The sequence below is a fragment of the Mandrillus leucophaeus genome, unplaced genomic scaffold (assembly GCF_000951045.1).
Source record: "Mandrillus leucophaeus isolate KB7577 unplaced genomic scaffold, Mleu.le_1.0 Scaffold85, whole genome shotgun sequence".
Lineage (NCBI taxonomy): Eukaryota > Metazoa > Chordata > Mammalia > Primates > Cercopithecidae > Mandrillus > Mandrillus leucophaeus.
This window is the reverse complement of record NW_012109252.1, coordinates 2,466,210-2,478,704: the sequence shown is the minus strand read 5'-3', so window position 1 is coordinate 2,478,704 and position 12,495 is coordinate 2,466,210. Positions and strand designations below refer to the sequence as shown.

The window sequence follows — 12,495 nt, the reverse complement described above, 5'->3', positions numbered from 1 at the left end:
TCCAGCCTGGGCGACAGAGCGAGACTCCGTCTCAAAAAAAAAAAACACAATCCAAATCCAAATGCACAATGAAATCTTTCATTAAGATGCTTAAATTGGAAAATGACAGCAATCATGAAACAAAGCCTGCAGTCGGGCAGGTGTGAGCTCATGCTGCTGGGGATAGAGTGTGTGGAAAGTGGAGGCTTCTGCTCTCTGCCCTCAGGGTCCATCTCATCTGCACCAGGGCGGGGAGAGTGAGCCCCAGCCCAACCCCACCACTGAAAATGATGCTCGTGAGGTCCAGGTGAGTCACCCGTGGGGAGTTGCCCGCCACGTGGGCTGACGCTGCTGGAAGATTGTGCAGAGAAGGCAGGCTCTGGACCCCCGGGCTTCAGGGAGCTGGGATGTTTTGTGTGGCCTGGAGGTTCTAGGGACACAGAAACTTCTCACAGCAGGTCTGAGTTGGGGGAGCAGGCTGTGGGGGGAGGAGCGCGTGCTGCCGTGTGGGGGAGCAGGCTGTGGGGGGAGGAGTGCGTGCTGCCGTGTGGGGGAGCAGGCTGTGGGGGGAGGAGTGCGTGCTGCTGTGGGCTGTGTAGGGCGCACAGGCAGCTCTGAGTCCAGAAACAAAGGCGTGGTTTCTGTGTCAGCCCCTGATGTGGTTTGGCTGTGTCCCCACCCAAATCTCAACTTGAATTGTATCTCCCAGAATTCCCACGTGTTGTGGTGGGGACCCAGGGGGAGGTAACCGAATCCTCGAAGCTGGTCTTTCCTGTGCCATTCTCCTGATAGTGAATACGGCCATGAGATCTGATGGGTTTATCAGGGGTTTCCACTTTTGCGTCTTCCTCATTTTCTCTTGCCGCCGCCATGTAAGAAGCGCCTTTCACCTCCCACCATGATTCTGAGGCCTCCCCAGCCATGTGGAACTGTAAGTCCAATTAAAACTTTTTGTTCCCAGTCTCAGGTATGTCTTTATCAGCAGTGTGAAAGCGGACTAACACAGCCTTCTAGAAATTTTCCTTCTTAGGAATGCAGTTTTTAAGAGACACTAATTTGGAAGGAAATTTTTGGAGTTTGCAGTGTGCCTGACACTTGTGTACGTGTCAGGATGCCGGTGGTAGGGCAAGGCCTGGGCCAGAGTCTGACAGTCGCTTCCCAGCTGTAGAGCCAGGGGCTGGTGTGGGCTGCGCCGAGCCTCAGGCGGGGTGGGGACGTGCTTTCCGCACAGGGCTGCCCTGCAGACTTGCAGAGCTGATCCAGGTAGACGCCGTGGTAGCTGCTGGGTGAAGGGTGAGCTGTCACCCTTAAAAAGGGCCAGGCATAAAAAGGAGTAATGCCCAGGCTTCTTCGTCCTTTCCATTGGTCCTAAGATTATCAGTGGAAAAATGAGAAATCAATTTGACTCATTTTTATGCATTTTAGTAGAGAAACAAATAGCATGAATGAGATTTACACAGTGTGGTTAAAAAAATGGAGAGTAAACAACAGGGCTTAAGGAAAAGAATTCTCTGCAGACCCAGAAAGCCGTGTGGCTGTCAGGCACAGCGTGCTAGTGTGGTGTTCGTTGTTGAACAGACGCGGCAGGCGGACGGCTGGTCTTCTCCAGGGCAGGAAGGGGGAAGGGTGTGCGTCTGACCCTGCCACTTGCTCACCGCCTTTGCAAACGGAGCGTGGGTCACGAGGGGAGGGCGCTGGTTTTCTCTGAAGCCTGAGAACGCCTGGCTCCTCAGCATTACTAATGTTGGGCAGGTGAATCTGTGAGCTCAGTTTCTTCAGCCGATGAGGACCTGAGGAATACCACGCGCCTCACCGTGAGTGAAGGTGGTGAGGACTCGGGGTCGTGGGGACGCCGCTTCTCACTCTCCCAGGTGCTCTAGGTACGGTTTCCTCCTCCGTCCCCCCTGAGGACTGTGGAGTTCAAAGGTGTTTGTTCATTGTCTCCCCCGCAGAGTTCAGGGCGTTTATTCATTGCCTCTTCTTCGTACGATGGACGCGTCCCTGTCTGTCCTGTTCCCCGAGGTCCTGGTGCACCGTGGAAGGAACAGACGTTGGGCTGGGACCCACTGGGGGTGCCGGGGGGTGTCTGTTGCCTTCCCTTTCTCTAACGGGCCTGGACTCCATCTCCAGCGATCCTGATGCGTGAGATGGCGTTGGCCCTGGTGCCAGCATCCCAGGGAAAGATGACATCAACCTAAACTCTTGAGGATTCATAGCTGTGTTGGAGCATTGTTAATTTTCTTTGTTGGGAGATGCTGTAGCTGTGGAACGTACTCTTCTTCCATCTGGCTCTGAGGCCGCCGAGTCATCCCGGCCAGGCTGACGAATGAAGGCGTCCTCTCCTTCCCACAGCCACCCCGCGCCCGCCCGGCCTGGGGAGAAGCCGTCCCTCCCTCTGCACTCAGGGCGACAGTCAGCGTCCGGCCCTGCTGCTGTGTGCACGCCGGCGGCAGTCCGCTTCAGACCCCACGTGTTCGTTCCTTCGAAGAGCCCGCGCACTCGTCCGCACAGTTGGTGTTGGCTGAATATTTGTTGACTGAGGCTGAACGGTCATTTTAGGTTTTGTCAGGGTCTCAGAGCCAGTGTGGTCCTCTCTGCCCGTGGGATCCGATTGTCGGAAGCATTGATGCCATCTGGTGTGGGGACCGTCCAGCGTGGAATCCGTCCGGCGTGGAGGCTGTCAGATGTGGGAGCCGTCCAGTGTGGGGGCTGTCTGGTGTGGGGGCCATCTGGCATGGAAACTGTCTGGTATGGGGACTGTCCGGCGTGGGGACTGTCCGGTGTGGGGGCTGTCCACTGTGGAAGCTGTCTGCTGTGGAAGCTGTGTGACGTGGGGACTGTCTGACGTGGGGACTGTCTGACGTGGGGACTGTCTGATGTGAGGACTGTTCGGCATGGGGAATGTCCAGTGTGGGGGCCATCTGGCGTGGGGACCGTCTGGCGTGGGGACCGTCCGGCGTGGGGACCGTCTGGCATGGGCACTGTCTGGCGTGGGGACCGTCTGGCGCATTTGCTGCACTTGTCTCTGAGGATTCCTTCCACGAGCATCATTCTCTTCATTCACCATTGTGGTCCAAGCATGTCTGTCTGACCTTACCTTGGGAATGACAGCTTTCCCTCAAAGGATGATGTCCTTTGTCGTCCCATGGAATCACTGCTGGGGTGCAGAGGGTGGGCACCTCCTGCCTCACGGGTGCGCTGGCCGGCACTTGGACCCTGTCTCGTTGCACAGAGAACTCTCCTGCACGGGCACCCGAAGTGGATCCCGTGACTCCCACATATTCCAGGTGGAGTGATGACCTCACTTGTCCGTCTCCTGGCCGGTGGGTGGAAGGGCAGAGATGTGCCGTCGGGGCCCAGGCCCGGGCTCGGGGTGCTCACGTTAGCCACCTGCCCTCAGCTGTAGCCTCGGGTGAGTGTCTCAAGTCTCCCAACCGGTGGTTTCTCCATTGAAAAATAATAACAGTCCCCACGTCTCGGAGTTGTGCTGGCGAGGTGGACCTAAAAGGAAAAAGCTAGGGTGAAAGTACTCTATGTAGAGGGTTATTTGGCTGTGTGTGAGGCCTGCAGCCCAGGAGCCTGGATCCAGGCTGCCCTGAACGCACACTGATGAGCAGCGTCTCCAGGGGGATTTTGGAAAGCAGAAAGGGGGTCAGGGAGGCTGACAGAAAGCTGTTTGTCAGGAATTCTCATGAGTTTATGGAAACCATTGGTTTATTGATTAGTGATTACTGTGCATTCTTAAGCTGCAGGGCCTGTGACGGGGTCCAACGCGGCATCACCAGGCTCTTCCCAGCCACTGGGGGCCACCGCAGGCTGCGTTGAGTGAGCACGGGGCTCCCTGAGAGCACAGAGCAGGGAGCAGGGTGTGGCTGCGGCTCGTCTGCACATTCTCGGGGCCTGATGATGTGAAAGGGCTCCCGTCTCTCAGACAGAAGTTCTGCTCTTTTCTCAGCAGTGCGTGTTGAGCTACTTGTGCACGTTGTTGGTGAAATGACCTGAAACCAAAGAACTGAGGCTGCAAGGCGCCGAACCATAAGGCCAGGTGCTGGGGATGGGGCGGGGGTGGTAGCATGTGGCCTTATGGCACCTGAGCGAGTCTGGGGGATGGAGGGAGAACAGGTTCAGGGCTGGGAACGCAGGAGGGTGGAAGGGCGGGCACTGGGCTGGGAATGCAGGAGGTGCCACATCTGAGGTTGGGGGCAGGATCCCACTGCCAGCCTCATGGGAAAGCAGTGTCTGTCTGCTTCTGAGAGAGCCAGAGCCAGCGGCCAGCTCTGTGCACTGGGGTAAGAGAATTCGCTGGCCTGGTAGCGTTCTGGGTGTGTGGTAGGCAGAGCCTGGAGCTCTTGGCACCCTGCCATCCCCTCGCATTCCCCTCATTGAAGAGCACATGAGGCCAGTGACCACCCTGGGTGTGGGCCCACCTGGCCTCGGAGGAGCTGGCCTGTGGGTGACACTCAGGGACCATGGCCCCTGTGGCCGCTTGTGCTTTTCCTGATGCAGCCGGGGCCTGGGGCTGGTGCCTGGTCCCTGGTGCTGGAGCCGAGGCAGCCAGAGAGTTCCCCGAGGACAGCTTATTTCCCCTGGATGTTTCTGGTGGGAGCCAGGCCTGTGTGTTGTGGTCTTAACATGAGTCACCAGGAACTGGCCTTCCCGGGACTCGGCTGGCATCCAGCTCACACTCAAACTCATGTCCTCAGAGCAGGGAGGGAAACACCAAGCGTAGACAAGAATCACAACAGCAGGCAGGCTGGGACCCAGCCTCGCCCCGAGAGGTTAGCCATGTGTTTACCCGAAGGAGTGGAGAGGGCCGCCAGCGCCGCACCTGATCCCAGCTGAGTCTGGAAGTAACACGTCTGGTTTACGTGTTGATTTCTCCCTTTAGAATACGGTGGGAAATTCAGCAAGGAGTTGAAGCCAGTGTCAGGTTGGGAGGGCCTGGCCAGCGAATCCAAGTTACAAAATAAACTTCTGGCTACAGTTCAAGGTGAAGTCACTCCAGCCCTGAGAAGTCTCTTTTGTTTTGCTCTCGAATGTTGTTTCAAGGGAGATTTACACGTATTCACGACGAATAGGTGCTTTGTCTTCTAATCATGGATCATAATGACAGTTAGTTCTTCCTTTGTGTGGGGTTCTCTGTCGACAGCCCTGCATGTATTGAGTGAGTGTTCATCCACCTGAACGCCGACAAGCATTGTCTCTGCTTCTTGCAGGAGCTCTTCCCGTGACAGAGCCGAGAGGGGCGTCTGCAGCTGCAGCATGGACCAGCGAGAGCCCCCGCGTCCCGCTCCTGCAGGTAACGCACCCGGCAGGTGGGCCTGTGGGTCAGGGCGCGCTGCCGCTCTCGTCAAGGACAGGGTACTTTTGGAACCACTGAATTGCTGGTCACTGGGATATGGGGTGGAGTGAGAGCTTCTCGGGAGAAAGAGAAGGTTCCGACGTGACCCGGGCGCCCCCACCCCTGCCTTTTGACGGGGGCGTCCTGGATGAGCCTCTCGCATTCCTCACAGGTGCTGCTGTGTTGCTCGAGGGGACCTGCTGTCAGCGTCTGAAACTCCCCTCAGGTTCCCCTCAGCCCGACGCAGTCAGACACGGAGCGGGAGGGCGGTTATGGGATGGAGCCTTCCACCGTTAAAGGCCCAGGAGGGCGGTTATGGGATGGAGCCTCCCAGTGTTGAAGGCCCAGGAGGGTGGTTACGGGATGGAGCCTCCCAGTGTTAAAGGCCCAGGAGGGTGGTTACGGGATGGAGCCTCCCAGTGTTAAAGGCCCAGGAGGGTGGTTACGGGATGGAGCCTCCCAGTGTTAAAGGCCCAGGAGGGTGGTTACGGGATGGAGCCTTCCACCGTTAAAGGCCCAGGAGGCTGGTTACGGGATGGAGCCTTCCACCGTTAAAGGCCCAGGAGGTTGGTTACGGGATGGAGCCTTCCATCGTTAAAGGCCCAGGAGGTTGGTTACGGGATGGAGCCTTCCATCGTTAAAGGCCCAGGAGGGTGGTTACGGGATGGAGCCTCCCAGTGTTGAAGGCCCAGGAGGGTGGTTACAGGATGGAGCCTTCCATCGTTAAAGGCCCAGGAGGCTGGTTACGGGATGGAGCCTCCCAGTGTTAAAGGCCCTGCTCAGGCTTAGAGCACAGCTTGGCCGTGGCGAGCGCTCGCCCAGTTTCCTTTTCTGCTTCCCTCCTCTACACGGCCGCTCAGGGACAAGCACGACCTCTCTACCCATAGGCTCCATAAGGGAGGGCTGCGGGTGTAAGATTTCTCTTCATCGTTCCCTCACCCGAGTTAAATTATGGCCAAAAAGACTATGCCAGGGTTGCCGGCTCGCGCTCCAGCCAGTGGAGAAGGTGGACACTGACCGACGTTTCTATGGCAGGTCGTCTGCAGGGCCTGGAGACCTGGCCTCTGTTCTCCCGGGGCCTGCCCGACCACATGGTGCACATGGGCCTGGTGTCCGTCGCAGATCGGGGGGGCGATGAAGCTGTGGAGGTCGGGGAATTAACTGTGTGGGCTCCAGGCCCCTTGGCACTGCGGGTGTGGGTCTTGGGAGATGCCAGGATTTAGGTGTCTGTGCCCTCCCAACTACATGGACACTCTGGGCCCTCAGAGGTTGTAGCTGGAGCAGAAAAGAGGCAGCCTGGAAGTCAGGCTGTTCATAAGCAAGTCAGTCACCAGGGCCTGGTAGATGACAGAGACGTGAGAATCCAGGGGTCACCGGGGCCTGGTGGATGACAGAGACGCGAGAATCCAGGGGTCACCGGGCCTGGCAGATGACAGAGACAGGAGAATCCAGGGGTCACCGGGGCCTGGTAGATGACAGACAGGAGAATCCAGGGGTCACCGGGGCCTGGTGGATGACAGAGACGCGAGAATCCAGGGGTCACTGGGGCCTGGTGGATGACAGAGACGCGAGAATCCAGGGGTCACCAGGCCTGGCAGATGACAGAGGTGAGAGAATCCAGGGGTGAGCAGTGGCCACCCCAGAAACAGCCTGTGACACTGCAGGGGCCAGAAGGGACCCCCACTCCTGCTGCTGGGGGTCTGCACTGGGGAACCAGGCCTGGAAGTCCAGCTCTTGGAGTTCTCCAGAGCTGAAAGACCACGGGGTATGAGACCCGGTACCGGGAACCCGAGGCCACGGCCCCACTGCTTCCCTTCTAGGGGTGACGTCGGCTGGTCTCCTTGCCATGGTGCTCATTGTCACCCCAGCTTCACTCACTTGTGGATTGCTGGCATTCAGGCTCTGCCAGACTAGGTCGTTTTGATTGAAGATGAGGCCAGGCACCGTAGCTCACACCTGTTATGCCAGCACTTTGGGAGACTGAGGTGGGTGAATCACTTGAGCCCAGGAGTTTGAGACCAGCTTGGGCAACATAGTGAGACCCCATCTCTGCAAAAAGAATAAGATAATAATAATTAGTTGTGCATAATGGTGCATACCTGTAGTCCCAGCTACTCATGAGGCTGAGGTGGCAGGTTCACTTGAGCACGGGAAGTTGAGGCTGCAGTGAGCCGAGATTGTGCCACTAAACTCCAGCCTGGGTGGTGGGAGTGAGACCCTGTCTGAAAAATAAAAGTGGAAAATGAGGCAGAGAGCAAAATCTTTTATTGTTTTTCATTCCTATCAAATGAGATGAGGCCCCGGCAAAGCAGGGCAGTGGGTGTCATCCTGTGGCCTCATCCTCCGTGGGCCCTGTTTGGGTGACCATCCCTGCAAGGGCCCCTCCCACCTCCCTGCTTTCTTTTTGGCATTTCATGGAAATGAGTGGTTGTCTCGGATAGTTTTCTGTTTGAAGGCATGGGCACCAGATCTTGTGTGCTTTTCTGTTACCTCCCCTCCTTCCCACACACAAAGACGGGAAACCATTTATACGGTGCTTTGACATGCCCAGGAGGCAGGTACGGTTGTTGGGGAAAGTTAAAAATAAAAGAAAGGCCAGGAAGTTGTCCCTGCAGGTAAGTGTCCAGGAATGTGGAGGACGTCGGGCTCGTTCAGAATCCCACGGCGGATGGATGCTGCCTTCCCCCTGTTTTGCCCACTGTTTCAAAGAAGGCGGAAACCCCGTTTTGTCATTAAATGTGTCTCTGGCATTTGCTGACGTCGTCATCAGTCCTGGCTAGTGCCTGGCACCCTGAGGAGCTCTGTCCAGCGGTACTACCACCTGGATTGGATGAAATGCCCAACCACAGTCTTCACGACCAGAACTGGCTCTCTGCCCAGTGGTGCCACCACCTGGATTGGATGAAATGCCCACCCACCCACGGTCTTCACGACCAGAACTGGCTCTGCCCAGCTGGATTGGATGAAATGCCCACCCACCCACAGTCTTCATGACCAGAACTGGCTCTCTGCCCAGCGGTGCCACCACCTGGATTGGACTAAATGCCCACCCACCCACGGTCTTCACGACCAGACTGGCTCTCTGAAAGGTCCCTGGCCCCATAGCCCTCCACCTTAGTAGTTGTCCTAATTAGAGACATGGCCTCTGATGGAGGCAGGACTCGGGGTGCCCAGGGTTACCAGCAGCTGGTGTTGCTCCCTGCAGCAGGTCGCACCTCTCCTGGGGCTGCACAGCCCCTCCCTCTGCCCAGATTTCGACCCAGGGGAGAGTATGACAGGCCCTTGCCCTCTGGGTGCAGCTGGACTGGCCAGGCCGCCCTTGGGCCAAGGCCCACTGGATCCAGCCTCAGGGCTTGTTGCTAACTCCAGGCTGCAGGAACGTGGAAATCTCCACAATTTGCCACTGTTAACATTTCACCCAGAAGGGTGTCCTCGGGAGACCCTGGCAGGAGCCCAGGAGCCTTGGAGGTGCTGAGGAGCCGCCCTAGCCCTCTGTCGGGTGGGAAGGGAGGTCCCCGTCGGGTGGGGAGCGAGGCCCCTGTCGGGTGGGGAGGGAGGTCCCCATCGGGTGGGGAGCGAGGCCCCTGCTGGGTGGGGAGCGAGGCCCCTGTCGGGTGGGGAGCGAGGCCCCTCGTCGGGTGGGGAGCGAGGCCCCTGTCGGGTGGGGAGCGAGGCCCCTGCTGGGTGGGGAGTGAGGCCCCTGTCGGGTGGGGAGCGAGGCCCCTGTCCTTGCTGACAGGCCACGTGATCTTGGACTTTGATTCAGAAAGCCACCATTTAATGACAGTGCTGTGGCTCGGAAACTTAGGTGAGTTTCTAGCCAATAACTTTTATGACAAATAGAAATAGGGATAATGGCCTGGTGTCTTTTCTGAGGATTCTGTGGTACTTTAATTATAATTTCCCCCATTATTAAGTAAACTGTGCACTGAAAAGTGCCCCTGAAGATCAGGATGCGGCAGGAGATTACTGCGACCTCAGTTCTTCCCTGCGCTCGGACACAGTTGGCGCTGGTACCTTAGATCATCACTTCTCCGGTTTTTTTCCCCTTGTTTCTTTTCTACATAATCGTAGTCATTGAATATAAATTTTTAACTTTTTTTTTGAGACAGAGTCTGGCTCTCTTGCCCAGGCTGGAGTGAAGCGGTGTGAGCTTGGCTCACTGCAACCTCTGCTTCCTGGGTTCAAGGATTCTCCTGCCTCAGCCTCCTAAGTAGCTGGGATTATAGACACCCGCCACCAGGCCCAGGTAATTTTTGTATTTTTAGTAGAGACGGGGTTTCACCATGTTGGCCAGGCTGGTCTCAATCTCCTGACCTCAAGTGATCTGCTCACCTTGGTCTCCCGAAGTGATGGGATTACAGGCCGGAGCCACCACACGTGGCCTGATTTTTAACATTTTGAGTGTACGTTTTTATACCAGCTTTAACATTTTTATTTGTGAGCATTTTCCAGGCTTCATAAGTGTCCTTCTCAGTGGCTGCCCTCGGGGCCTCCTGGCAGGGGTGCTGTTGTGTGTTCCAGTGGAATCATTCCTTAGTCCATGCCCATTCCTCACCTTTACCAGGTCCCTGTGCCTTCTTCATAAATGTCCTTGGCAGCAAGTCAAATCATCACAAGGTGAAGTGGTGTTTGTGAGGCAGCTTGTGCACCAGGAAAGATTGCAGGCTCTACTGCCCAGCTGCTGGGATTCAAATGTTGACTCTGAGGTGTGTGATCTGGTGACCTAAGCAGCCTTCAGTTTCCATCATTCCTGGAACAAACAGAACCCCCCTCATAAGTTTGGGGAGGATTTGACAAGTTAGCATCTCTAAAGTACTTAGACCTAGCTGGTAAGCACTTAGCAAATCCATTCAGAAGATGATCTGGGATTTCTCAGAATGCCAAACAGTCACACTGCCAGCTAAAGCCTTTCTCTAATTAGTAGCAAAATTCCAATGCAAATTATGTTCGGGCAAAAGAAATCAGTACAATTGGCATGTTAATGTTGGTTCACAAAAAATCATTTACCAAATACCTGGTAACTTCCGTAATGAGCTCAGACAGATGCCAGCACCCACACTGGCATCATCTCTGGGGGATTGTTTCTAGGGGATGGACTCTTTCTGGGGATGGACTCTTTCTGGGGATGGACTCTCTTCCTGGGGATGGACTGTTTCTGGGGGATGGACTGTTTCTGGGGGATGGACTGTTTCTGGGGATGGACTGTTTCTGGGGATGATGGACTGTTTCTAGGGGATGGACTGTTTCTGGGGATGGACTGTTTCTAGGGGATGGACTGTTTCTGGGGATGGACTCTTTCTGGGGATGGACTCTTTCTGGGGATGGACTCTTTCTGGGGATGGACTGTTTCTGGGGATGGACTGTTTCTGGGGGATGGACTGTTTCTAGGGGATGGACTGTTTCTGGGGATGGACTGTTTCTGGTGGATGGACTGTTTCTGGGGATGGACTGTTTCTGGGGATGGACTGTTTCTGGGGAATGGACTGTTTCTGGTGGATGGACTGTTTCTGGGGATGGACTGTTTCTGGGGGATGGACTGTTTCTGGGGATGGACTATTTCTGCTGAGGCCTCCTTCAGCACAAACAGCTGCAAACCACAGTGACACCCAGAGCCAAGAAGTGGTTTTGAATAGCCTCTTGTGGACGAAGCTGTTTGCAGCCTGGTGCTTTTTAAAGGACTTTTCTTTAAACAATAGAGTTAAAAAATAAGCAGCCTTCATTTGAAATAAGAGAAAATCGTATCCTGAGTTAAACCTTCATATTAGAATCAAATATGCTCTTCAAAGCCCCGGGAAAAACAATGCTTAGCTTTTATCTCTTAACTTAAAAAATGAGGATTACTTTAATCTTGTTCTCAGTGTGTTCATCATTGCATGTCTTTAAAAGTTCTTTATGGACTTGGAACAGTCAGAGCGCTGTCTGCCCACGAGGGGAGGCAGCCCAGGAATGAGTGGCCTGCTTCTCCAGGGCTGGCTGCCAGCTCTCTCCCACTCAGGGTGCTGGGGCCAGAGCTACCAGGTCTCGGTAGCTTGTAGAATAAATATTTCCCTAAAGAAAACAGAACATTGAAGTGTTCCATGCATCTTCTTTTGCATTATGCGTATTGTATTTATCGTCTTCTCTTCAGTGTCTTTGTGAAGAGGTACGCTGGGTCCTCCGTCTTAGTCCTCACATTGAATGGCTTTGTACGCACCACACGGCCTTTCCTACTCACTGCAACGTGCCCCAGGGAGGGATTCTTCCCATTCTGTGCTTCCTTTCTATAGACGAGGGATGGGGTCTCGTGGCCAGTAAGTGAAGTTTGAGCCCAGCTCTCTGACTCCAGAAGCCATTCTCTCATCCACGACTCTGTACTTAGCATTTCTCGTGTAGACTTGTCCAGGGGCTTCAGAATAACACAGCGGGATGGGAGACGTGCCACGCCGTGACGGGCGTATCGTGGTTTCTGTTTGTTGTTAATTCAGTGGATATTGAGTGAAGCTACATTTCGGGTATTACAAATGATTTACAGTTTATAATCTAAATTGGGTAATTAAAAAAATTACAATGCATGTTAGCTGTAGAATAAAAACTAAAATATAGACAAGTCATGAAAAAGAAAATATTTCACCTCTGGGAGATTGGTACTGTTAAAATTTTAGTGAATATTCTTCCAGTATTTTAGAAGTAGTCTTCTTTTTTTTCCCCTTGAAGCAAACTTTTAAATGCCGTTAATGTAAGTGATAGTGTCTGCGTGGATAAGTTTCAAACATTAGCAGTTTTTCCCCTGACAAACCTAGGCTGCTCGTGTTTTTATATGCATAGTTTATTTAAAATGAGAGATTAAGTTTTTTTGTTTATAGCTTTATTAAGATATAATTCATATCTTAGTACCATTTACCTATTCAAATTGTAAAGCTCAGTGGCCTTTAGTGTATTCGCAAGTATGTAGGGTCATCACACAGCCAGTGCTAGTCACCCCCAGAGGCCACTCCCCACCCCAGACAGAGGGTGACTATGTTTTAAACTAAACTTAGATACTTTCTTCGTACCCTTTTGCTCATTAAGAAAAGATCACTTAAAACTAACTTCGAATTAGAAGAGCCAAAATCCAGAGCACAGACGGGAGATGCTGAGGAGGCCGTGGGGCAGCCGCGTGGACACAGACGGGAAATGCTGAGGAGGGCGTGGGG

The 12,495-nt window shown here is 54.4% G+C and overlaps 1 protein-coding gene across 1 annotated transcript in view; it reads left to right on the top strand.

The window, feature by feature from the left end:
• Positions 1–5,199: 5,199 nt before the first annotated feature.
• ARHGEF10 (Rho guanine nucleotide exchange factor (GEF) 10) overlaps positions 5,200–12,495 on the top strand; it is a 174,042-nt gene continuing 166,746 nt past the window's right edge. Inside the window, exon 1 of the mRNA XM_011968597.1 lies at positions 5,200–5,278. Coding sequence (XP_011823987.1) covers positions 5,242–5,278 — 37 coding nt within the window. The 5' untranslated portion in view covers positions 5,200–5,241. The remainder of the gene's footprint in view (positions 5,279–12,495) is intronic.